Below are 22,275 nucleotides of genomic sequence, written 5' to 3'. Positions count from 1 at the left end.
GGAGGTGGTCTTCCTTTTGTTCTCTCACAGTAACAGTTGGAAGTCAGCAAGTCATGCTTGTAGAAATCCTCGGTTTCAAAGGAAGCACTGTAGTATCGGTGCCCTTACCAGAGGGTCTTTGAAATACATGAGCCGCCTGTCATCCATGGTGAACCAGCGTTTCTTGAAGCCTTCAGTTTGCTAAAGAAACAGAAACAAATGATTAAAGCATTGGCCTCAGAGTCAGGAGAACTGGGTTCTAGGTCTAGCCATTCTATTAACTTAATATTGTGACTGTGCGCAAGTTACTTCCCCTCCTCGGGCCTCAGTCTTCTCAAGTATAAAAAGTCAGGGGCTAGGCTAGATGATTGCTAAGGCTTCCTCCAGCTTGGAGATTTTAGGAATCTATGATTCTAAGATATATTTTCTCTCTCCCCCCGCCAGTTCAAAATTAATGAGATTCCCATGAAATTTCAATCTTTTGCTGCCAAATTATTTTCCACTGGAAGTTTTCTAGTCCTGGCTAGTAAGAGAATCACAGAAACTCACAGTTGGAAAGGAACCAAGGGAACATCTAGTCCAGTCCCTACTTGCATAGAAGTCCCCTCTGCAACATACCTGACAAGTAGTTAACCAATATTTGTTGGAAGGCCTCTGGGGAGGAAAGCTTAATGTCCATTGATAAAGTCCATTTTATTTTTTTATAGTTATAATTGTTAGAAGATGGGCAGCTAGGTGGCACAGTGGATAGAACAATAGGCCTGGAGTCAGAAGACTCATCTTCCTCACAAATTTAGCCTCAGATACTTACTTGCTGTGTGACCCTGGGCAAGTCACTTAACCCTGTTTGCCTCAGTTTACTCCACTGTAAAATGATCTGGAGAAGGAAATTGCAAACCATTCCAGTTTCTTTGCCAAGAAAACCTCAAATGGGATCACAAAGGGTTGGACACGGGACTGAAAAAAACCACTCAACAACTAAAAATTGTTAGATCTCTCAAAGGGGATCATGGTCCTCAGGTTTGGGACACTGCCATATCTGAGATGAGTGCTTCAGGAAGACAGCAAGACCTCCCTAATGTTCATAAAAGTTTCTTCTACCACCAAGCCTTGAACTCAGTCATTCACGAAGTGTGGTCATGAGAGAAAAATTAGTCCCAGTTTGGGCCTCCAAAGAGGAAGGGCCAAAGAAGAAACCAGGGCTCCAGGCTGAATCTGTTTTGGATAGTGTACTCCATCTTTTAGAAGGAAGAAAAGGAAATAAGCATTTATTGAGTGCTTACTATGTGCCAGATACTGTGCTATATGCTTTACAACTATCATTTCAATTGATCCTTACAACAACCTTGGGAGGTAGCTGCTATTACGATCTCTATTTTACAGCTGAGGAAACTGAGGCAGACAGAGGTTAAGTGACTTGTTCAGGGTCGCACAGCAGTTACGTGTCTGAGATTGGCTATGAACCCCAATCTCCCTTGTCTCCAGGTCTGGCACTCTATCCACTGTGCCACCTGTCTGCCTCTAATCTAATCACATTTGCCCCAGCAAAAAACAATGAAAGTATCTGATTGTCCTTTGTGGTAGAAAATAGTTAGCAGTAGACCCACCTTTGGTCCTGTTTTCTCCATGTAGCCTTCCTTCAGGTAGTTTCTGGACAGCTTTGGCACGAGCTATAGCCAACAAAATACAGCAGAGAATGCAATGTCAGGAAAACCCAAGAGACAGACCCACCTGATCTTTGGCTTTCTTCCTGCTGACCTCCTTACTAATTCTAGGAGGCTGGGCTCCCCAAGTCCCTTCATCTCCCTTGACTCATGGTTGTATGTGTGTGTTGTAGAGATTTGGTGGGTAGGGTTGTTACTTTTTTGGGGGGGGAGGGAAGTGGGGAAGAGTAAGAAATGGGGGGATGGATTGTTTTGTAATATGTGAACAACTGGCCTTTTTAAAGAAACCACTTGGGTTGCTATCTGGCCAAAGAGGCTCAGGAGGCAGGTGAAATGCCACAGATTGAGTTACTGCTAACATATAGGTTCAGTGTGAGCAGGATTCAAAGACCAGAATGGTTCCCATATGTTGTGGTACATGGAAGAGGACAGCCTTCAGGACAGCACCTGGTGACAGGACATGGGGGACATGAATGCCTGAGTTACAGAGCTAGGCCACAGACTCCCAAGAGGTCCACTGAAAGATTTCCAGGGATCCATGAACTTGGATGAGAAATAAATGAATCTTTATTTTCACCAACCTCCAACTGAAATCGAGCATTTCCTTAAATTATAAATGTAGGCAACAAACCGCAGTATTAGCAATACCTGTGACTTTTGTCACTAATAGAAAATAGAAATATCTTCATATCACATTACGCTTGCGGTAGGTAACTTAAAATAGTTTTTGGTGATCACTCCTTTGAAATTACTCTAGTTGTGCCCACAGCAGCTATACAGCGTGTGGTTGGCCTCTTCCTGTCTACACGATGTATCTCAGCATGATTGGTTTTCCTTTGTATTTTATTTTGTGCATTTCAAAACAATATTCTGAAAAGGGATCACTAGACTTCATTAGTCTATCCATGACACAAAAAAGGAAAGAACTCCTAAGCTTTACCTTTCCAAATATAATTGAAAGCTACTAGAATTAGTTGAGACCTTTGATATGGAGGCTGCAGTCACTGAGAGAACTCTGAAAGACAAGGGGCTGGCCAAGTGTCTTAGCAGCAGTTCAAGTGAGTAGGCTCACCTTGGGGGAGGCCAGCCTTCTGTGGCAGCATTACCTTATTCTCACAGTTATCTGATCCTAACAAAATGGCTTTCTAAGCATCTTAGATTTCCCATCCTGACTGCTCTGCCTCCAGTGTCCCTAATGGGGAGCAAGAAAACAGAGACTGTTGATTCCTCTAAAGTTAATGCCTTCACCTTTCAGATTGCCTTCCATCTATTCCGTATATACCTAGTTATTTATAGGTTGTTTGTACCATTAGAATGTAAGCTTCTTGAGGGCAAGAACTGTTTTCATCTTTCTCTGCATCCCCAGTGCTTGGCATTATGGCTAACATACACAGTTACCAACTGATAAGATTGGAGTGCAGAGTCATGAACATTTCTGGGTATCTCTGGCAGAGAAAGGAAATTTAAGCCTATGGCATGATAGCTGTAGCCAGAATAACTATTAGTCAGCAACCAAATGTGGAGCTTGGTGCCCACAGGCAAGAGGAATAGTCTCTAGCTCTAAACTCTTAAGGTTTCACCTACAGGTTTGGGTCGTGATGTAATCTGATCTGCCCATTTTCTCTTCTGATTTTGACTTCAGTTTTTGTTCCCCTGTATCTAGTCAATTTCTTTTTTCTTCCCTGCTTTTGAACTTTGTCCTCATTTCTTCAGCCTCATGTAAAAAAGGGGGAAAAAAAGATATAAATGGCCCGATTTGCCTTTTTCTTTCTTTCATTTGTTTCATGGAACAAATTTTCTTCTCATTCCAAGATAGCTGTCTACTTCCTGCAGGACTCTCCTATTACTCAATTCAACAAGCATTTATCAAATACCTGACACATGTCAGGCACTGCATTAGGTGTTGTGGACTGGGATTGGGACTGGATATGTGATTTCATGGGGATAGGGAAGTCCCATAGGATGGAACTGGGGGGGGGGGAGGGAAGGAGGAACACAAAGACAAAAATCACACAGTCCCTGACATCAAAGACTATGGGCTGGGGTGGGGGGAGGCAACATGTATAAGTAAATACAAAATATTTGTGGAGTTGTGTATGACTGGGGGGAGGGGTCAGGAAAAGAGATGGCATCTGAGCTGTACTTTGAAAAATGACCTATATTCTTCTAGCCTTCTGGTTGGTAACCCTACTTCAAGTCTCTTTCCCACTTTAATCCATCTCCCCTCAGCTGACAAAGTGATTTTCTAAAGCGCAGGTCTGAACGTGTTACCGACTCCCACTACTCAGGCTCCCTGTTGACTCCAGAATCATAAAATCCTCTATTTGGCATTTAAAGCCTTGTATATCCTGGCCCCTTCCAAGCTTAATAAATGCTTGTTGACTGACTACACTGCAGAGGTGAGGAGGGAGGGCATTCTAGGCATTGGAAACAGCCTGAACATAAACATGGAAATGGAATGTCCTTTAAGTTTCTCCCTGACTTATGGGAAGCACTCTCTCTCTCTCTCTCCCTCTCCCCTTCTCTTTCTCTTCCCCTCTCCCTCCCTTTCTCTCTCCTCCTTTTCTCCCTCCTCCCCTTCTCTGTCTCTCTCTGTCTCTGCCTATCTATTTCTCTCCCCCTCCCTCCTTTTGGCTTTTGGAGATAACCACACTCTCCCAATTTTCCTTCTAAAAACTCACTTTCCTTTGGTGATTCCTTTTTACACCCCATTCCTTAAGGCAGACAGTATGTCTCTTCTTTTCTTCTGCTACACTAACTCACTTGGGAATCTCATTTTCTTCTATGACTTCAACTATTATCTCTTTGCAGACTTCCTTCTTGAGCCAACCCCAGATCAATCTCTCTTGCTGATGATGGGGCATCTCTATCTGGATGTCTACTGGTGCCTCGAACTCAACATGAGAACTGAGATTCTCTTTCTTCCCAAACCTACTTCTCCTTATGATTTCACTATTTCTATTTCCCAAATGGTCTCCTTGGTTCAAAACCTTTTCTTATCTTTGACTCTTTTACTTCCCTTCCTGTCACTTTCTATTATCTTGTCCATTCTACTCCCAAAACTCCTGAATTGGTCCCCTCCTCTCTATTCCCACTGCCACTATCCTAGGGTAATGGATTTGATCAGGGGAGTTGCCTGATCAATCTAGGGAGCTGCCAAACTAATGTCATGAGTTTACAAAATAAGCCTTTGTTTGAAAGGTAAGGGGAAACCCCTTGCCATGGGAGGTAGGGACATGTGCACTTCTGCCATCTTTGAGGAAACAGACAACTTCTGTAACTTTCTAGGGAGGAGTTCCTAATGTTGGGTCCATGGGGCCCTAAGGGGTCTTTAAACAGATTTCAATGGGGCCACATAATCCCTGAAGAGAATCCTATGTTGGAGAAAGAAGATCACCCACATGGCCCCTTCAGCTGAAGGGTGAAAGCTGTATCATACAAAAAGTTTAATTTCTTCTAATCCTTAAGAGCCCAACTTAAATGCCACCTGTTCCATGAAGGGGAGGAAGAGATCTGAACCTCGCCATGCCCTGCTCTTATAGTTGTTTGTCCTTCATTCTCGAATAGGACCATGACAGCCCTGCTATGTTAGTGAATTATTTCGACATGGGTCTGATGTGAAAGGATGTTACTGCTTAGCTTCTTCTTTCTAGGGAAATCTAAACCCTCAGAGATCTCTTTAAAAAGGAACTCACTGGAATATTGGTGTTATTATATATGCATGTGTGTACATATACATATATACATGTATGTGTATATATGTACATATGTATGCATGTATGCGTTTACAGACTTCTGCCTTGTGTCTTCCTCATTTTCTGTGGGTTGAAATACAGGCTGGGCCATCCTTGATCTCCATATTGTCATCTTGTGTATCATAAGGCAGAAAGGAACCTTGTTACCAATATTTGGCGAAATGTAGAGACAAGCTAAACCTAATCTATACTTGGAGACTTTCCTGGAGTTGTTACAGGTAAGGGCAGTGGGCCAAATGAGAGAATATGACCTTACTGGGTCAGCCCAGAGGCTTTGGGGCTCTCATTACCATTATCTTTGGCTACTGTAATAGGCTTCTAAAGGTCTTCTTGTCTTCTCCCTCTTCCCTCCAGTCCAACTCTCATCCTATTGCCTGAAAATTTGTTTTTAAACAAATAGCCATGCCATTCGTCTTCTCAAAAACATTTAGTGGCTACCCACTGTCTATTAAAATTCAGTTTCCTTTGTCTGGCATTCAGCCTTTTCCAAAGTCTAGCCCTTTCCAGTCCTTTACAGTATTATTTCATATTATTCCCTTCTAGATAATCCAGGCCCCAGCCCAATGACTGCTGACGCTAAGAACATACCTTTCCCATTTCCTTGTTTTGCTCACACTGTGTCCTATGCCTGGAATGTTCTCCTTCACCTTCATGTTTTTTAAGGTTAAATTTCTTCTTATAAATAAAAAACACCTTTGAAAGTCTGAGAACTCTAACTGATGCAATGACAAGTCATGATTTCAGATGACTAAAGATGAAGCATGCTACTTACCTCCAGACAGGGGGGATGGATTCAAGCCACAGAATTTTTGGACATGGCCAATGTGAGAATTTGCTTTATTTGACTACGTTTATTTATTACAAAGGTTTTCTTCTCCCTCTCTCTCTCTTTCTCTCTTTCTCTCTCTCTTTTGTTCAGTGGGGAAGGGAAGGTAAAAGGGAGAGAAAATAAATGTTTGTTAATTGAAAATAAAATTAAAAAGTTTAATTCTTGTAGTCCTTATTGTCCATGAAGTCTTGCCTAATTTCTCCGTTTAGGAACAACCTTCCCCCTCAGACCTCTCATGGCACTTTGTTTTATACCTCTTTACTGGCTCATAGCTTTTATATGGTATTATTACATATTATAGTTATTTATGTATCTATGCCTTGGGGCAGCTAGGTATGTAGTGTATAGAGTGCCCCCATTGAAGTCAGAAGGACCTGAGTTCAAATCTACTCTCAGACACTTACTAGCTGAGTGACCCTGGGCAAGTCACTTACTCCTCTTTGCCTCAGTTCTATGCCTTATCTCTGTAAGCTCTTGAGGGCAACATCTTACTTAAACTTTCTGTTTCCTGGGGGCAGTTAGGTGGTGCAGTGGATAGAGCTCCAGCCTTGAAGTCAGGAGGACCTGAGTTCAAATTTGGCCTCAGAGACTTGACACTTACTAGCTGTGTGACCCTGGGCAAGTCACTTAATACCCATTGCCAAAGCAAAAAACAAAAACAAAAAAAACCTTTATGTTTCTTCTAGGTCCTGGTACAGTATATTTACCCAGTAAGTATTAAAAAAAAAACCTTTAATTAAATTTATTAAATTAGATCACTGGGGATAACCACAGGTCTGACAGGCTTACGCCAGCGGGAGTCTGTTTCTCTGCCACTGCTAAGTTTTTTTTTTTTTATTTTTTGGCTAGGCAATTAGGGTTAAGTGACTTGCCCAGGGTCAACAGCTAGTGTCCAGTGTCTGGTCTGAGATTGGATTTGAACTCAGGTCCTCCTGGCTCCAAGGTCAGTGCTCCATCCACTTTGCCACCTAGCTGCCCCCAATGCTAACTTTTTTTTTTTTTTAAGGCACTTGGGGTCAAGTGACTTGCCCAGGGTCACATAGCTAGTGTCAAGTGTTTGGTCTGAGGCCAGATTTGAACTCAAGTCCTCCTGACTTCAAGGCTGGAGCTCAATGCTAAATTTAAAGGACATTGTTGCCTCACCTCCTGAGCTGCTCTTAAGCAGGTTTTTTAAAAAATCAATTTCAGCAAGAATGGAGACTTGTACAAGTCTTCCTCAGAAGACTAAAGTAAGCTTGTTGGTAAAGTCAACTTGAGGGCTGAAGAAATCAGAGTAGTCCTTTTCCAGAGGGTGGGGTAGGGATTGAGACCAGCTGCTGAGTGGATAAGCTTTTAAAAACTAAGTTTTGGTGACAAGCGACTCTGTCTGACTGTAACTGTCAGGAGAGATGAAGATAAAGAAAGAAATAAAAATCTTTATCTAAGTTGCATACCCCAAGTGACAGCTGGTAACCCAACTTCTCCTCATGAAACACTCAAGGGGACACACCTTAATTCTTCTTTATAGTGCTAGAGAAAATTATCCTGGGATATGCATCCAGACATCCCTCAGTACCTGTCCCTAACGTACTGGGAGTTCTCCTTTTGGCTGGAGTGATGTATTAGGGAGAATTAAATGGCAAATAACTAAGAAGTGATTGAATTAGGAATCCTTAACAAGGTAAGTTAAGATATTCCCAATGATATTTGAAAATATTTGACATCTCTAATAATCCAACGGATAGTATTGAAAACAATTTTGAGTTACCACCTCACATCCTTCAAATTGGGAATAAAATATCTAAAAGCAATGAAAGACAATGCTGGTGAGGCTGTGGAGAAAGAGGTACATTCATTCACTGCTGGTAGAAATGTAAACTCGTAGAATCTTTTTGAAGAGTAATTTAGCAGAATCACTCTGGAGAACAATTTGGAACTATGCTCAAAGGGCTAGAAAACTGTGTTTACCCTTTGACCCAGCAACACCACTACTAGGCCTGTATCCCAAAGAGATCAAAGAAAAAGAAAAAGAATCTATATGTACAAAAATATTTAAAGGAGTTCTTTTTTTGTGGTGGCAAATAATTGGAAATCGAGGGGATGTCCATCAATTGGGGAATGGCTGAACAAGTTGTGGCATATGATTGTTGATGGAATACTATTGTGCTATAAGAAATAACAAGCAGGATGGTTTCAGAAAAAAATATGGCAAAACCTATAGGAACTGATGCAAAGGAAGTGAGAAGAACCGGGAGATCATTGTGCACAGTGACAGCAATGTTGTAATGACACTCATCTGTGAAAGATGATACTCTGATCAATACATTGATCCATGACAGTTCCAAAGAACTCATAATGAAAAAATGCTATCCATCTCCAGAGGGAGAACTGATGAACTCTTGAGTGCAAATGGAAGTATAATTTTTCTCACTTTCTTTCTTTTTCTTGCCTTTTTTTTTTAATATGACAGCTAGGTGGCGCAGTGGATCTAGTGTTGGGCTTAGAGTCACAATGACTCCTCTTTCTGAGTTCAAATCTAGCCTCACACACTTACTAGCTGTGTGACTCTGGGTAAGTCACTTAACCCTATTTGCCTCAGTTGCCTCATCTGTAAAATGAACTAGAAAAGGAAATGGAAAACCATTCCGGTATCTTTGCCAAGAAAACCCCACACTGGCTCATGGAGAGTCTGACATGACTGAAATGAATGAACAGCAAACAACAATGGTTAATATGGAAATATGTTTCGTATGATTTCACATTTATAATTCATATCATATTGCTTGCCTTCTCAGTGGGTGGGGAATGGGGTGGAAGGGAGGGACAGAGTTTGGAATGCAAAATTAAAAAAGAAAAGAATACTAAAAATAAATAATAAATTGAAAAAAAATTTAAAGAGTAATTTGGCAGTATGCAGTAAAAGTTACAAAAATAACCTATTACAAAATAATTCCACTGTTGGGTATATGCTCTGAAAAGTTTTGTTTTTTTTTTTGAAAAAGGAACTATCTGTTCAAAGATTTTCATAGCACCCTTATGTATGATTGAAAGAAACTGTAAAAAAAAAAACTAGTGCCCAATTACAGGGGAATGGTTAAATAAATCATGGTACTTGAACATAATGGAATATTATAATGCAATTAATTAAGATGAGGGAATACAAAGGAATCTGGAAAGACCTTTACAAAACGATGCAACGTGAAGAAAGCAGAACTGGAAGAATATGAACAGACAGAATTCTGACAGGGATGTAGAAGAAGGAAGTGAAAGTGTGATAGAATTAATTTAAGAGTAAATAGTCATTAAGCAAGTTTAATTGTTTGAAATGATGTTCTATATTAAGTTTTTGATGAAACTTCTAAAAAAAGATTATTCCCATTGATACATTTTGACAAGATGGAACCAATTCTTGGGTCAAGGAAGGATATTTCTTAATTCATCCACTCTAGCAGTGTCTGAGCTAGCTAGCTACTAAGCAATGACACAATTTTCCTAAGGTTTACATGCCTTTTGGCAGTTGGGGTTGGGGTGGGGGAGGAAAAAAGGTGATTAAAAAAGGGGGTAGTGCTAATGGGAGAACTGGGGCAGCTAGGTGGCGAAGTAGATAGATGGTGGAGACTGGAATCAGGAAGACTCCTGAGTTCAAATCTGACCTCAGATACTTTGCTAGTTATGTGTGACCCTGGGCAAGTCACTTAACCCTGTTTGCCTCATTTGGAGAACGTAGGACCACATCACCGGCTGGAGACACTAAGGTATTGCTACTTCAGTAAAATATGAATCAACTCACATCATTATCGCTGGCCCCAGGAAATGCCACTTGTAAGTAATGAAATCGGGCTGCCCGGATGGCATTGAACCAATCCACAATTTCCTGAGGAGAAGAAAAGAAATCAGGGTAATGAAACAAACATTGTCAGGAGACTGTTCTTGAGAAACTAGATTTGCTATTTCCATCCAGGGACTAGTCAGAACTGTGGACAGAGGAGAAGAAGGCATCGGTCCTAAATGAGAATATGCTTACTGGGAACTAAAAAGCGAAATCCTCCAAACTGGGAAGGTAACTCTACTTCCAGAACCTGAATGCTGGCTTCACTTCCCTTCCTCAAAAGACATTTTCCAGGAGGCTTTGTCTTTAAAGAGGAGCTTATTGCAATCCTTTGGGGTAATTTTCCTGTAAAGGAGTCTGATGAACTGAAGTCTCTGAAATCATCCCATATTATCCTGAACATTTGTGGAGCATGTCACATTGGCAAAATGCTATTTCCAAGTGACTCCTATCAAGGACATTTCCATAACACTTTCCCTCCTTCCCTACCTCCACCCAGGTATTCTTTTCAGGTATTCTTTTTCTTTTCAGGTATTCTTTTCAGGTCCACCATCTTCCACGAATAATTCTGGGACCAACTCCAGACCATCAGAGCCTCTCAGATCATTTGTTGTTATCTAGTCGTTTCTAGTCATGTCCAACTCTTCATGACCCCATTTTGGGGTTTTCTTGGCAGAGATACTGGAGTGGTTTGCCATTTCCCTTTCCAGCTCATTTTTTTTTTTTAGGCAATTGGAGTTAAGTGACTTGCCCAGGGTCACACAGCTATAAGTGTCAAGTGTTTGGTCTGAGGCTGGATTTGAACTCAGATCCTCCTGACTTCAGGTGCTCTATCCACTGCACCACCCAGTTGCCCCTCTCTAGCTCATTTTACAGATGAGGAAACTGAGGCAAACAGGGTAAAATGAATTGCCCAGGGTCACACAGCTAGTAAATATCTGAGGCTAGGTATCTGAACTCAGAAAGATGAGTCTTCCTGATTTCGAGCTCAGTGCTCTATTCACTAGGCCACCTACCTGCTCATATCACACAATGCTTTATTTGATGGATGATAGCCTCAGTCATTTTCTAGTTGTTTACAGTAACACAGGCAGCTAGGTGGCTGTGTTGGACTTGGAGCCAGAAGACCTGAATTCAAACTCTATCTTAGACACTTGCTAGCTATGTGACCCTGGGAAAGTCACTTAATCCTGTGTGCCTCATCTGTAAAATGAGCTGGAGAAGGAAATGGCAAACCACTCCAGTATCTTTGCCAAGAAAACCCCAAGTGGGCTCTTGAAGAGTCAGACTTGATTGAAAATGACCGAACAATATTCAGAGCTTTATGTTTTACAAAGCACTTTAAGAATATTATCTCATTCGATCTCCACAACAACCATGGGAAGTAGGTGCTATTATTATTATTCCCATTTTCACAAATGAGGAAACTAAGGCCAGAGGTTAAACGACTTGTCCAGGATCACACAGCCAGTGAGTGTCTCAGGAAGGATTTGAACTCAGGTTTTCCTGACTCTAGTCCAGTGCTCTGTCCACTGTGCCATCTAGCTGCCTCAACCATAGCATTATATTTTTCTTTCTTCTTTTTTTTTTTTTTTGCGAGGCAATCGGGGTTAAGCACCATCTCTACAACTTATGGTCTCAGAGACTTGCCTAGAACACTGAAAGTTGAAATGACTTGCCCAGGGTCACACACCTAGTGAGTATCATGTGTCTGAGGCTGGATTTGAATACAATAGCATTACAGCACCATCCACAGAACATTTCTCTAAAAACTGTTTGAGTCAAAGACCATTTTTGGTTCTGTGTGGTTCTTTTTGTTTTTAGAAGGAGCCCTGAATCTGGAATCAGGGGACCTGGGTTCAAATCTTATTCTCTTTTTTAAAATTAAATTTTCTTTTTTATTATGAATGTAATCATCAACAAATATTTCAATGTGCAAATAAGAACATGAAAGAGGCTTGAATAGGGAACTGTAGACTCTTGCTACACACAGCTTGCTTTTTAAGAAGTATATATACATATATGGGGCATCTAGATGTCGTGATAGCGTATAGCGTACCAGGCTTGCAGTTAGAAACTCATCTTCCTGAGTTCAAATCTGAACTCAGACACTTTCTAGCTGTATGACCCTGGGCAAGTCCTTTAGCCCTGCTCGCCTCAGTTTCCTCATCTGTAAAATGAGCTGGAGAAGGAAATGGCAAACCACTACAGGATCTTTGCCAAGAAAACACCAAATGGGGTCATGAAGAAGTCGGACACAACTGAAAAACAACTGAACAACATCTACAAGGTAGTAACAAAACTGTCTAGCTTTACTTCTTACATCCTGGGGAGTGTCATGGAAAGTAGGCTAGTTTCAAATGAACCTATCTCTGTTACTTACTAACCTTGTGACTTAGGGCAGGTCAAGTGGACTCAGTTTCCTCATTTGTAAAAGGAGGACAATAAGACCTGTAATGCTTATCTCTCAGTTCTTGCAAAGATCAAATGAGATGATGTATTTGTGAAGCTGAGAAACCTCTGTGTAAAAATTTCAGAGTGAACTGAGGGTTGGACATAGTATATCAGAGGCAACTGTAGGGTAGAAGAAATGGCACTGGGTTTGGAGTCAGCACACCTGGGATTGAATGCCTAGTGATTCACTAGCTGTGTGAAGTTGGGTAAATCACTCAACTATTCTGTGTCTAAATATCCTTAGCTATAAGATGGGGACAATGCTATTTGATACCTTTATTATCAAATGAGACAATATTTGAAAAGCACTGCTTTAGCACAATGTTTGGCAAACAGTAGGCACTTCATAAATGCTTCCCCTCCCCCACCCTTTACCTCACAGAGATGTCACAAAGATGAAATGACATAATGAAAACAATGTGATTTGTAAATATGGAAGTTTGAAATAAATGTCATTGATTCTTAGGATTATTATTATTACATAAAGAGCTAGAACAGGAATCTAGTCAATCTCATGGATATCACGTTATATGGAAATATGGAGAAAGATTTCCAATGAGGCACCATGGCTACAGCATCTCACGAGGGTTTCCATGGGAAATTTGGAAAGCAACCATATTAACTCATGCATAAGTCCCTCCCCCCACCCTAGTATTATTTCTGAAGACTGGAAATCACAACCTGGCAAAATGTTCACACCTGGATGTTCTGGCAGACTGTGTGTGGTTATTCAGCAAAAGCCACTCTTAGAAGAAGCATACTGGTAATGCCCATGGGAGAAATGGCCCTTAACATTTGAGGGCAAGCTGAGCTGAGCAGGGGTCAGGAGCCAATGAGGCCGAGGGTGGCCTATTGTCGAGGGGAGCCAAGGGACACAAGGAGCACATTTAGAAAGAGGGCTGAGGAGAGGTTGCTGGCTTACCCTGTTCTCAGGAGCACCCCCAAAATACAACCATCCTTTGTAACCTGCTCTGGTGGGCTCTATGCCAACGAGCTGAGCCCCAGCTGCTCTGCAGTGCTGCTAATTATTTAAGATAAATGGCTCCTCCTTTTAAAGCCCCTTCAGACTTCTCCTTCCTCCCTTCTTCTCTTTCCTTCCTTCCCTTCCTCCTTCTTTCTTTCTTCCTTCCTCTTCTCTCTTTCTCTCTCTAAATTAGTCTATTTTTACGATGATCTTTATTTTAATTGTTTATGCAATCTCTGGGTTGCCTAGGTGGGGGGGGAGGGGAGGGAGTTTATTTATAAAATCCATTTTGTAGCAGCTGAGAGTTTCCACCTACGCTACAGGGTTACTTCCAGCCATGCAGGAGAGGCTGTAACTGGCACACAGAATTAGGAATTTGTGGGGGTTTGGAGGGAAGCCGGATGGTGTGCAGTGGAGCTCAGCATCAGAATGAGGAGATAATTAATAATTAATTAGATAACATTTATCTAGTACTTAAAGATTTTCCAAGTGCTTCACATATATTATCTCATTAGAGAAGGAGATGTAGATTCTTATCCTGGCTGGCTCTGCAATTAACCAACTGTGTGGTCTCAAGTATGCCACATGCCTTCTGGCCTCAGTTTCCACATTTGTAAAAGGAGGGGTTTGGAGGTCCCTCGCAGGACTCTTACAGGTTTAGTTCAACACTTCCCATCCCCATCCAGCCACCTCATTCAAGAACTCTCTCTATAGCAGGTACAGGTTCTTAACCCTGGGGGCCAATGTGTCCTTAAATAGATTTTAAGGGGACAGCTCTCCACACGGGTGACACTTTCCTACTGGACCCAAAAAGAAATCCCAAAGAGGGAACCCACCTTGGATGATGACTGTCCCTTCAGCCAGTAGGCACAGTGGATAGAGCACTGGAATTGGAATTAGGAACTCCTGAATTCAAATCCTGACTCAGACTAGCTGTATAATCCTCCCTCAGAATCAGTTTCCCTATCTGGGAAAATGGGGATATTAATAGCTCCTACTATTGTGAGGATCAATGAGACGGCATCTATTAAGTGCTTTGCAAACCATAAAATGTCATATAAATGCTCGCTATTATTACAATCAGATGTTAGGTTATACTACACCTCTTCCACAAAGCCCTCTTTGACTAACTTCACCTGGCTCCAGCCTGGCCAACACTTCACTGCTTCAATACCACCTCTCAGGCTCCACAGCATATTTACTTCACTCTTAAGAGAAAAAGTGCCTGCTCCTCTTCTTTGCAGAGGTGGGAGACTGGGTGTGGAACATTGCATACAATGTCAAACTCTGTTGCGTTGGCTAGGTTTTCTTTTTTTTTTTTTTTGGTGAGGCAATGGGGTGAAGTGACTTGCCCAGGGTCATACAGCTAGTATGTGTCTGAGGTTGGATTTGAACTCAAGTCTTCCTGAATCCAGGGCTGGTGCTCTATCTAATGCGCCATCTGGCTGCCCCTTAACATTGTTTGTTTTGTTTTGTTTTTTAGTCTTGTTTTGTTTTGCTAGGCAATGGGGTTAAATGACTTGCCCAGGCTCACACAGCTAGTAAGTGTCAAGTGTGTGAGGCCGGATTTGAACTCAGGTCCTCCTGACTCCACGACCAGGGCTCTATCCACTACACCACCTAGCTGCCCCTAGTTTTGCTAAACTGTTTCCTTACTCCCCGCTTCCCACTCATCCTTTATTTAGTCTCTGTTGTAAGGGTTAGTTTGCCCAGGGGGTAGGGAAGGGATTTTTTTAGAAATGAAGGTGATGTAGAAAGGGGCTGTTGTTCAGTTGTTCAGTCATGCCCATGGTTTTCTTGGCAAAGATACTGGAATGGTTTGCCATTTCCTTCTCCAGTAGATTAAGGCTAACAAGAGGTTAAGTGACTTGCCCAGGGTCACATAGCTAGTAAGTGTCTGAAGCAGATTTGAACTCAGGTCTTCCTAACTGCAGACCCAGTGCTCTATCCACTGAGCCATCTAGCTGCTCTGAAGAAGAAAAAGAAGATATCGATAAATATAAAATATTTACTTAATTCACTCTTGCTTACACAAGTTATGTCCTTGCAGTTATTTTCATATTTTTCCATGTGACTGCAATGTCTAGCTCATTATGGTACAAATCATTCAAGGGCCAGGTCCTATGCTGTCTATTCCTTTTGTAATGCAATGTCAAAAAATGTTAGGCTAGGAAGAGACCTTCCAAAAAACTAGTGCAACCTCCTCATTTTAGAGATGAGGAAACCGAGGCCCAGAAAGGTAAAGACTTGACTAGGGTCATACAGTAAGTCAGGGTTAAAGTCATGTTTATAATACAGTAGTCAGCTTGAGTTTCTTTCCACTTTACTAGGCCTTTTCTGTACTTTTATTCTTGTTCTGAGCTTTGCTTCCCTCCCTCTACCTCAGAGTACACAGCGATGGGAGCTCTACATTAATACCAACAGAGAGGAACTCTTTTAATTTCAGTGAGGTCACTAAATGGTGCAGTGGATAGGCAACAGACCTGAGTCAGGAAGACTTGAGTTCAAATCTAACCTTAGATACTTAGCTATATGACCCTGGGCAATTATTTTCACCTCTCTCAGTCTCAGTTTCCTTATCTGAAAAAAAGGGATAATAATAGCACCTACTCAGGGTTGTGAGGATCAAATAAAATGATATTTGTAAAGTGCTGTGTAAACATAAGGTGCTAGATATATGCTAGTTATTATTATTATTAATCTCTTTGGTTATTTTCCATATTATTGCCTTTAAAGATCTTACCCCATCATATTTTTTTCTAATGAACTTTACTTCTTAGGAAGTGTTAATTCCTGAGAGAAGTTGTGTAGATAGAAGGCGTACCCATGGTTACCCTGTGTCACAAATACCCCCTGCCCTCCCCATGATTGTTCCTCTTTCCATCATCCAAGTCATCTTATCTCTGAGTCCATTTCCCTCCCACCTGGCCCAGGAGGCCCAGCTGCCCCTAAGAGTTCACCTTTGCCATCTCCTGGGTTACATTGTTCACGTAGGTTCAAGCCAGAGAGGAACTCTTTGGAATGAGGCAATTTGTCTAACCCTTGATGGTTGGGAAACCCAAAAGAGAAGTTACAACAGGACTTGCTTCCCCTTCCTTCAATGAATGTTAAACCACAAGAGTGAGATGGGGTTTTTTCCCCAAGTGAAAATCAAGTCACTCAGATTCAGGGAGCAGCCCTCATTCATGTCTGCATCTACTAGGCTCAAACAGGATCCTACCAAATCGCTGGTTTCCTCACCACCCTTACCTTGCCATCTTCATGATACACAAAGATATTCCTGGTGCTGTTATCCTTCAGGTACGTGATCTGGAGGCCATGAGGATTCCCAATTTTGGCTGGCTGGAAGGTGGCATTTAAATGTTCAATCTTCATAATTGCTTTGGGCTCCTTTGCCTAGAAAACAACATCAGATCTAGTTGGTAGCCAGGAAAACACCTCAGAGGATTATCCTGAGGGATACAGTGCTTTCTGAAAAGGGTTCCTTGGTCAGAGTGTGATGCTCACTGCCAATGGCCTCCTTCTCGGCTGCTTCAACGTACTCATTTCACCCCTTACCCAATCCTAGCAATGTTGTCTCCAACTGAATTGTCATCTTCATGCAAAAGCCTCCTTCAAGCCCAAGAAGAAAAGTAAGTTGTCAAATCACTTAGGGCAAAGTCCCTTAGTCCTTAAGAGAGTTTGATGAGACTCTGTCTCATGATCTGCCTCGGCTGGTCTCCAGATGCCACATGGCAAGGGACTCTTAGGAAAGGATGACTTGGGGGGTTGGGGTTGAGAAGATCCTTTTGCTTAAATAGGTCAGAGAAGGGTCTCCTGTACAGGATGGCCCCTCTAGGCAGCTGAGGACTCATTGGTGATACCATTCCCTGCTCCCCGCCTCACCCCTAGCTTCCTACCTCAGCCAGAGACTCTAAAGAACATTGGATCGAAAATCCCCAATAAATTTTCTAAGAGGTATCTGAAGTCACCTAGTCTATAAAGAAGGAGCCCTAGGTCACCTAGGGCAAAACAAAACCCTCCTTTGTGGGTGAATCCTTTGGCCCTGGAGGAGGATAAGAGCAATGGTCAGACAAGAGAATACACCTGCTATGTGCTCCATACTGAGCCAAAGGGCTCTCACGCCTCCCTGCCTGGTGCCTGGTGCTGCTCAGCCCGGAGTCTGTTCTCCTGCCCAGCGCTGCGTTAAGCTGCCAAGTCTCTGGGCTCGATATATCCCTAGGTGGCAGCCTGTCAAAATGTGGTGTGTCTGGCTGTCACTGGAACCTTTGTAGCCGGTTCAGCTTGGTCCATGGGGTGGCAAACTCTTCTCATGTCTACCCAGGGACATGTCACTTAGCTCCTGTCAGTCCATGGGTCAGCGAAGCACATTTTCCACTTGAGTGTTTTTTTTTTTATTATTCTGCCTGTTTCCAGAATAATCCATCAGGCTGGCCATGAGGTTAAACTGATTTGCTTGTACCAATGGCTGAAAATGCCAGACGGGCTCTCAATCTGGTGGCTTTCTGTTGTATAAATGCAACCTCAGTGTGGGTAGAAGAAGACCACAAGTCACCTGGCTCTTTCCTTTTTCTCCCATCTGACTTCTAGTGGGCTCTACCTCTCCTGAAGACCCACCATCCTCCCTGGCCTCCATTCATCTTCTCAACCTCCTGAGGGTGAAGGCTTTCTATTTCTTGCAGAGTCAAGGTTGATGACTTTACAGCAAGTGGTAAATGTAGAATTTATGCAAATACCATTATGATTTATTTTCCTCTACCAGGATTTGGTATAGAATCTATAGAAAAAGCTCACATTTACCATTCTCTTGGCAAAAGGTATGGGATGGGGGCAGGTAGGTGCCGCAGTGGATAGAACACCGGTCCTGATGACTCAGGAGAACCTCAGTTCAAACCCGGCCTCAGACACATAATACTTGCTAGCTGTGTGACCCTGGGCAAGTCACTTAACCCCACTGCCTAGCCAAAAAAAAAAAAAAAAAGAGAGATATGGGACGGGATACAGAATGAGGCATTCATTGCCAGACACGGGCAATGTGTTGGTCTTTTATTTAATATTTTTCTGTGTCAAGTTATAGGGAAGTAGAGGGAAAAAAACCTTCAGTGTAAATGTTTAAGAGAATATAAGGAATATGAGGAGGGAAATCAAGAAAATAAGGAAACCCATAAGTGGAAGAGATAAGAATTTTCTGTGCTAGATGGTCACTAAAGTTCCTGCCAACTCTCAGATTTTGTAAATATGAAGTTATTTGGGAATGTAAAAGGTGAATTTGAGGGCAAGAAAAGGATATGTATGTTATTTATGATGTGATGGTTGGGGTAAGAAATGTCAAACATATTTTTAATAAAGAAAACCTTTAGGTTATGTTTATATCTGGTTGAATGTAATTACATTTTAGGCTTCAGCAAAAGTAAAAAGATGCTGCATGAAAAAGAAAAAAACCTCTCATGTTTATGACTACAGGGTTGACAAAGGCACCACTGTCCTCGATAAAATCCTGTGACATATGCAGGTCATGTGAATCTCACTACCCGTCTTTTAAAGATGAGGGGACCAAGGCTCAAAGCAGTCTGGTGGGTGGCCCATGGTCAGACCCCCAGGAAGCAGAAGGGCCAAGACTTGACTCCATGAACTGATTCCAAGTCCAGCCAAGGAGAAATCGAACAGCCCCATCTCTTAAGGCATCATGCGAACTTGCCGTAATACACAGACCTACTGCTGCCTCTCCTTCTTCTGCCACTCTCAGCATCTGCTCTTTCCCCAGATTTCTGCTGTTCATTAATGTGACAGCTGCTGAGGTGGGGGAGGGCTGGCGCTCAGAGATGAATGCACCCAAGATAAAAGTTGATCTTAATGTAGGGAAAGATTAAAAAAAAAAAAACTTTAAAAAGACCATTCGGTAGGAGGCAACCAGGATTAGCAGTGGCTAGACCTCTGAACCTGGAGTCAGGAAGACCTGAGTTCAAATACAGCCTCAGTGAACTTACTAGCTGTGCAACTCTGGCAAGTCACTTAACTGGCAAGTCTGCCTCAGTTTCCTCCTCTGTAAAATGGACTTAATAACAGCATCTACCTCCCAGGGTTATTGTGAAGATCAAATGAGATGATATTTGAAAGCACTTTGCAAACATTATAAAACAAACAAACAAAATAAGACCACTCAGTGGTTAGTGCCTCTCCTCCAAAATGACCTTACACTTATTTTGTACGTACTTACAGTATATGTGTTGTCTCCCCTGACAGAATGTAGGCTCCCTGAGGTCAGAGATGGATTAATTTTTGTTTTTACACCGCCAGCAAACAGCAGGTGCTCAATAAATGCTTGTTGCTTGAGGTACAGTGTTCCCTGAAACCAATGACTACTCCTAGGCCCTTTACAGGCAATTGTTGTTGTGTCTGACTCTTCATGACCCAGTGGACCATACTGTTCATGCGGTTTTCTTGGCAAAGATACTGGAGTTGTTTGCCATTTCTTTCTCCAGTGGATTAATCCAATGGATTAAGAGGTTAAATGATTTACCCAGGGTCACACAGCTAGCATCTGAGGCCAGATTTGAACTCAAGTCTTCCTGACTCTAGGGGCAATCTAGGTGGTTCAGTGGATAGAGTGCTGGGCCTGGAGTCAGGAAGACTCATCTTCCAGAGTTTAAATCCAGTCTCAGACACTTATTAGCTGTGTGACCCTGGGCAAGTCACTTAACCCTGTTTGCCTCAGTTTCCTCAACTGTAAAATGAATTGGAGAAGGAAATGGCAAACCACTCTAAGCATCTCTGCCAAGAAAACCCCAAATAGGGTCACAAAGAGTTAGACACACTTGAAAAATCACTGAACAACTTTCTGACTCCAGGCCCAGCCATCTGTTCACTGAGCCACCTAGCTCCTTCTTTATAGACTAGGTGACTTCAAATACTTCATGGGAAGTTTACTGGGGATTTTCCATCTGCTGCTCTTTAGAGTCTCTGGCTGAGGTAGGAAGCTAGGGGCAAGGGGAGGGGGAGCAGGGAATGGTATCACCAATGAGTCCTCAGCTGCCTAGAGGGGCCATCCTGTACAGGGGACCCTTCTCTGACCTATTTAAGCAAAAGGATCTTCTCAACCCCAACCCCCCAAGTCATCTTTTCCTAAGAGTCCCTTGCCATGTGGCATCTGGAGACCGGCCGAGGCAGATCATGAGACAGAGTCTCATCAAATGCTTGGTTTGGCAGATTCCTCTGAGCCCTTCTCGTTAGGAGCATTCTGTGTTCTAGCAGAGAACTCTTGTGGATTTAGCTTGGGCTAGATGGTCACTGAGGCCCCTTCCAACTTGAAAGTTCTATGATTCTCCTCCTCTAGATGAGTGGCAGGTGGGGCTGGTTGAGTAATATAGATTGCCCCCAACTCTCTTTTTTTGCCCCCAATCTTATCTAAACAAACTGAGAGTTGCCAGAGTAGAATACACTGGACTTGGAGTCAGGAAGAACTGAGTTCGAATCTCACCTTCTGTACTAACTAGCTGTTATTTTACTTCTCCATGCCTCAGTTTCCTTGTCTATAAAATAAAAGGGTTGACTGTAAGGCTAACCTTTGATGGCTTTTCAGCTCTCAATCCTTGATCCTAGAAAACTAGTAAATATTTGTATAGTGCTTTATAAATATTATCTCATTTAATCCTCAAAACAATTGTGGAATGTAGGTGCTATTATTACTCCCAGTTTATATTTGGGATAACTGGGGCAGACAGAGGTTAAATGATTCACCCAGGGTCACACAGCTAGTGCTTGAGGCAGGATTTGAACTCAGGTCTTCCTGACTCCAGAGCTAGTGCTCTATTCACTTAGACAGATTCTGTGACCTTCTGACCAGAGGAGATAGGGCAGAACTCACCCCTCCCCCTATAAAGGAGAGTCTGAAAAAGAAAGGTATGCAGATTACCAAATGGTATGAATTATGAGTAATGGGTTTAACTAGGAAAGAGACAACTTTAGTCTTCAGGTTAAGGAAAGGTTTCCTTAACAATGAGAACTACCCCAGGGTGGGATGGACTGCCTTCAGAGGTGGTGAGCTCCCCTTCATTGGAGGTTTTCAAGCACCGGCTAGAGGGCAGCTTGTCAGATGTGTTGGAGAATGGATTCAGCCTACTGGATGAAGTGCCTGGAGCATAGTGACAAATATAAGTGGGCCTGGGAACAGCGAGGTTGGGGAGGGTGTCTTTGAGTCTTCTAGCTCAACCTCCATGGTTTATAGATGAGGCAAATGAAGCTGAGAGATTTAAAGGAGAGAAACAAAGTCAAGATTTGGGCCTACACCAATGCCAAAGCCAGAGCTTCTTCCTCTGTCCCAAACTGCCTCTTGTCCACAGTCACCATCATCAGATATCTCACGTGTGCCCACAGGGGCCACTGAGAGGAGGGAGAATTCCAACTGTGAGACACATGTGAGTGAGTGAGCCTGGGAGCCAGTGTGTGGCATACCTGAGTATCGAATACTCATAGGCTCACAGAGTTAGCCTCTTCCAAGGAGAAGGGGGCTTAAAGGTCATTGTATCCAACACCTTCATTTTACAGATGAGGAAACTGAGGTCCAGAGAAGTTATGTTACTTGCCCAGGTTAGCCTGCTGTTTGTTTTCCAAGTTTCCACCTTGAAGAAATTCTATTTATTTATTTATTTTTAAATTTATTATTATTATTATTATTATTATTATTTTAGGCAAATTGGGGTTAAGTGACTTGCCCAGGGTCACACAGCTAGTAAGTATCAAGTGTTTGGTCTGAGGCTGGATTTGAACTTGGGTCCTCCTGACTTCATGGCCGGTGCTCTATCCACTGCACTACCTAGCTGCCC

The 22,275-nt window shown here is 42.4% G+C and overlaps 1 protein-coding gene across 1 annotated transcript in view; it reads right to left on the bottom strand.

Annotated features, from left to right (window-relative positions):
• Positions 1-22,275, bottom strand: part of LOC114052303 (arf-GAP with dual PH domain-containing protein 1) — a 162,424-nt gene that overhangs the window by 11,267 nt on the left and 128,882 nt on the right. Inside the window, exons 6-9 of the mRNA XM_027874852.1 lie at positions 16,703-16,849; positions 9,997-10,080; positions 1,587-1,649; positions 109-180 (exon numbers count right to left, since the gene is read on the bottom strand). Of these exons, the coding sequence (XP_027730653.1) occupies positions 109-180; positions 1,587-1,649; positions 9,997-10,080; positions 16,703-16,849 (366 nt within the window). The remainder of the gene's footprint in view (positions 1-108; positions 181-1,586; positions 1,650-9,996; positions 10,081-16,702; positions 16,850-22,275) is intronic.

This window comes from Vombatus ursinus, unplaced genomic scaffold, assembly GCF_900497805.2.
Source record: "Vombatus ursinus unplaced genomic scaffold, bare-nosed wombat genome assembly UNPS02014807.1, whole genome shotgun sequence".
In the NCBI taxonomy this organism is placed as follows: Eukaryota; Metazoa; Chordata; class Mammalia; order Diprotodontia; family Vombatidae; genus Vombatus; species Vombatus ursinus.
Note: the sequence above shows the minus strand (reverse complement) of the source record. Positions and strands in the feature narration are given on the sequence as shown.